Source organism: Ailuropoda melanoleuca, chromosome 13 (assembly GCF_002007445.2).
Source record: "Ailuropoda melanoleuca isolate Jingjing chromosome 13, ASM200744v2, whole genome shotgun sequence".
Classification (NCBI taxonomy): Eukaryota; Metazoa; Chordata; class Mammalia; order Carnivora; family Ursidae; genus Ailuropoda; species Ailuropoda melanoleuca.
Window position 1 is genome coordinate 24,070,150 of NC_048230.1, and position 3,903 is coordinate 24,074,052.

At 51.7% G+C, this 3,903-nt stretch overlaps 1 protein-coding gene across 9 annotated transcripts in view; it reads left to right on the plus strand.

The window, feature by feature from the left end:
• The window catches only part of CDK12 (cyclin dependent kinase 12), a 73,557-nt gene extending 71,290 nt beyond the window's left edge, over positions 1-2,267 (plus strand). For 5 of the 9 annotated variants that reach the window (XM_034641419.1, XM_034641425.1, XM_034641421.1 and 2 more), the window contains one exon: positions 1-2,117. This exon is cut by the window's left edge and continues 3,032 nt beyond it. Coding sequence is in view for 2 of the 9 variants with exons in the window: in XM_034641429.1 (XP_034497320.1) it covers positions 2,129-2,211 (83 nt within the window). In the remaining 7 variants the exon portion in view is untranslated. The other 4 variants (XM_034641424.1, XM_034641429.1, XM_034641420.1 and 1 more) reach the window with 3 other exon arrangements.
• Positions 2,268-3,903: the final 1,636 nt, after the last annotated feature.

The window sequence follows — 3,903 nt, forward strand, 5'->3', positions numbered from 1 at the left end:
AGCTGCAGCCTGAAGAAATAAAGTTACATCTGAGGAAGAACTTCCAAACTGGGAAGAGTGGGAGAAAAGACTGGAGTAGGTAGGGAAGCTGTGGAATCATATTCTCTTAAATATAGGCAGAGGGGGGGAAAAGTATTTAGAACTTGGAATGTGGGGAGGGGATATCTGCAGGGATTCCCAAGGGTCCACTAAGGACCTGGAGTGGACCCTAAAAGGACCAACTGGGCTGGCATTTTTCATTCCCCACCCCCTGCCTTGCCCCCTTTTCCTGACCACTTCCAGTCTAGAGCCCTCTCATATTTCTGTATGTGAGAGGCCCGTTCCTCTGGGGATTTCCAGTTTCCTAGTGTCTGGAAGTTGGTTTCCAGGAGTGGGGACTGTATGGATGTATGTCCACCAGGCCTGGGTATCTCCCAAAGTTTGTCAGTCACAGGGAAGGAATTCTTTTGAGTCATCTACTGGAGAACCCCAACCTGACCCAGCAGTGGGGGCTGTACAGTATCACCACAAATGAGCAAGGAAGGCGTAAGGATAGCCTAGTGGCTGCCTGTCAGAACACCTGGGTTAGGGCCCCCTCTCCTTACTCTCCTGTGATCCAAGTTATTCACTTAATCTCTTAAACCCCTTGTTGGGGCGTCTGGGTGGCTCCGTCGGTTAAGCATCCAGCTAATTTCATCTCAGACCATGATAGGGTGATGAGATCGCCCCGCCTTGGGCGCCACACTGGGCATGGAGCCTGCCTAAAATTCTCCCTCTCCCTCACCCCCCCGCCCCCATTCCACTCACTTGCACGCGTACTCTCTCTCTCTCAAAAAATAAATAAATCCCTTGTTGCTTTGTCTATAGATCAAGAATAATAATGTTTACCTCCCTAGACTTTAGCAGGATCAATTGAAGGGATATGTGAAAGGAAACACTCTGAAAACTGCCAAATATAAGCAAATATTATTTTAAGGTCTGGAAAAGGTTTGACTCCTGGGAGCAGGGGGCATCATGAATCCCCCCCAGGCCTTGGCTTAGGAGCACCAATAGTTTGTTGGCCAGAGAGGTATGATTCTTTGTCCTGTGGTCAGTCAGGTGGGGAGCTATAAATCAAAATCAAAAACACGGGGCTGTTTAGGGAAAGTAGAATAGAGCATCCCTATCATCTTCCCCACCTCCAGTCCCAGATTCTGACCTCTAGTTCTCCCAGCCGACACCCCACCCTGACCCTCCCAGTCAGCACCTTCACTGTCGTCATGCTAGATCACAGACTGTACAATTTCACCCTCCATACCCCCCTTTTCGGCACCTCCTCCAACCCAAGCCTTCTGTGGAAGACAGATGGGGTGTCTGCGATGGAAAAGGCTCTGGGCTCTACGCCGCCTTGGGTGGGCAGCCCCCCTTCCCATCTCCCCACTACTCCCGCTCCCTACCTAAGACACTCAGATTCACCCCGGGCAGCTTTGGAAGCTGCTGAAGATTCCAACGCTCTTCCCTTCTCAGACTAAGCCCAGAAGCAGAGCCAGAATGACATCTTTATCTGAGACCTAGACCCCAGCCCCTCTTCATGGAAAACCAATGCAAAGGAGGAATGCGTTAGGGAATGGTAGGCTCCATGTGAAGGGACTATGTGGAGAGGCAGGGAGGGGGCGCCCAGAGTTCCTCACTGAAGACTGGATGGTTGGGGTTTGGGGCCTGAATTGACAGAGGAGGCTAAGACTAGGCAGCTCCTTTGTTCCAGAAATCTGGGGTCCCTGGAGGGAGGCTCAGCTTGGGGGGCGGGGAGGGAGCTGACATTACAGAGCACCAACTGTGAGCCAGGCACAGTGCCAGAGCCTCTCCATACCTGGACTCACAACTAGCAGGTGAGGAGTCAGGGTGAATAGGTGTCTCCTGAGCTCTCAGCATCTCTCGGCACAGTTGACCAACTTCTCCTTTGATTCTATGATTTCACTGCCAATTCTCCTACCACTCTGGCTGCTCTTTCTCTGTCTCCTTTGCAAGCTCATCCTCAACTCCTTGGACTCAGCCAAGTCCCCCGATTATACACTTTCACGGTACTATATATTCTTTCAGAGCACTTAGCACAGTGATTTCACACTTATTTGTGCAGTCATTTGAATAATAATCCTGTTTCCCCCACCAGATGGAAAGTTCCATGAGGACAGTGACCACGTCTGTCTGTATTCACCAGTGTGCTCCCAGTGCCCAGCTCAGTGCCTAGCATAAAGAAGCTGTTTGGTAAATATTTGTTGAATGAATGAATAAATGACAAAAGGACATCACTCTGGCCTAAACTCAGTTTCTTAGCCACTTCCTCACCCCAGAGCGGACCTACCCCTGATGTGTGGACCAGAGAACAGGGTGCCTGGGAGGTCGGGCCACCTCATTCTCCATGGGGATAAAAACAAAAACATCAGGACAGGAACAAACTAAGTTCTGGGGTAGGGGCCCCCTGCCTTACCAGCGCCTGGACCTGCCTATATGCTCTCCAGCTTCTCCAGGGATGGAAAGAATTCAAAGTCCTAATAACTTCGCTCCATTTGGGGCCTGAAATCACTCGTGAGCTGGAGGCGAGGACTTCCACTGGAAAAGGATGTTGTGCAGAAAAACCCCTCTTTTCTGCCTTAGCTGAGACTGCGGAGACCATCTGTTGCCACTCCTCTGTTAGCTTCTGTCCTCTTCCTATGGACTTCAGGGAAGGAGATCGTTTGACCAAGTGGGAGGGATAGAAGGTGAGAGCAAGACAATCTGCTTGTTCCTTGAAGCGTCTGGGGCGATGTTGATGAGCTCAGACCAGGTGATTAGAGCAGAGGGACACAGGAGCCAGCAGCCTCAAGTCCTCTGGGGCTGTACTCTCTATACCCTGGGAAGCAGGGAGTGACAAAATGACCTCTGGGAATTGCCCAGTGTTCAGCCCAGGGACTTTATCTCCAGGGACTTTATCTGACCTCTTTGCTGCCCTTGCCATCTGACCTCAAACAAAATCTGCAGAAAGTTAATGTTAGGCCAGAGGTGGCAGCTCCTTGCTCTCCCTGGCCATTTCCCATTCTAGCCAACTGCCCATCCCAGAGCATCTCTCCCACCCAGCTCAGTTTCAGGACCCAGTTCTCACAGCGTCTTCTTACCCAGTCCCCTTGTCCTGACAGTGCTCCTCTGCACCCAGGTACTTGGGGTCGTGGATCTGGAAGCCACTCTAGGCAGTGTTGCTCTCTCTGACCCCACCTGTTCTTTGAGCCCCTAATGAAGTAGGACAACTCAGGCTCTGGGCCAAGTCCCTATGTCCTCATCAAAGGCAACATCTGTCTCCTCGAAGAAGATAAGGCTGAAGGGATGGAGGTGAGACAGGCACAGGAGAGAAACCCCAATCCTGCCTGGGCCCTCACCCCAGATTCCACTGCAGGCACAAATTGAGGGTGAGGGGGCAAGACAGCCACAGAAACCCACCCTCACGCATGCCCCTGCACAAGTCTTCATGCCTCTGAGCCCCCAAATACGAGGGCCCCTCCTGGGCTCACCCGGCTACCTGGGCTGCTGCTGCTGCCAAGCCGGCCTTCTTTTATTCATGCGTTGTTTTATTGCTGGCAAATGCTGCTGCTTGCCGCTGTTGGAGGCGTTCCTGCCAAATCCATCCCAACATCTTGGCCTGGCATCAGGGCGGCATGCTAATGTGGAAATTTAAAGAGCCGCTCGGCTTTAAATCGGAATTTTAAATGAGCAGCAGTGCTCCAGAGGGACCCAGGCAAAATCGAGCAGTATGTGATCCACCCTTCCTACCCCCACTCCCGTAGCATCACCCTACCTCCTCTCACCTCTGTGCTTGACTTGGACATTAGATGAGGGAGAATCATGGGACATACTAGGGGATGAGGAAGTTACCAGGGCAGAGGATTTGATACAAGATGGCCATCTAAGCCAATA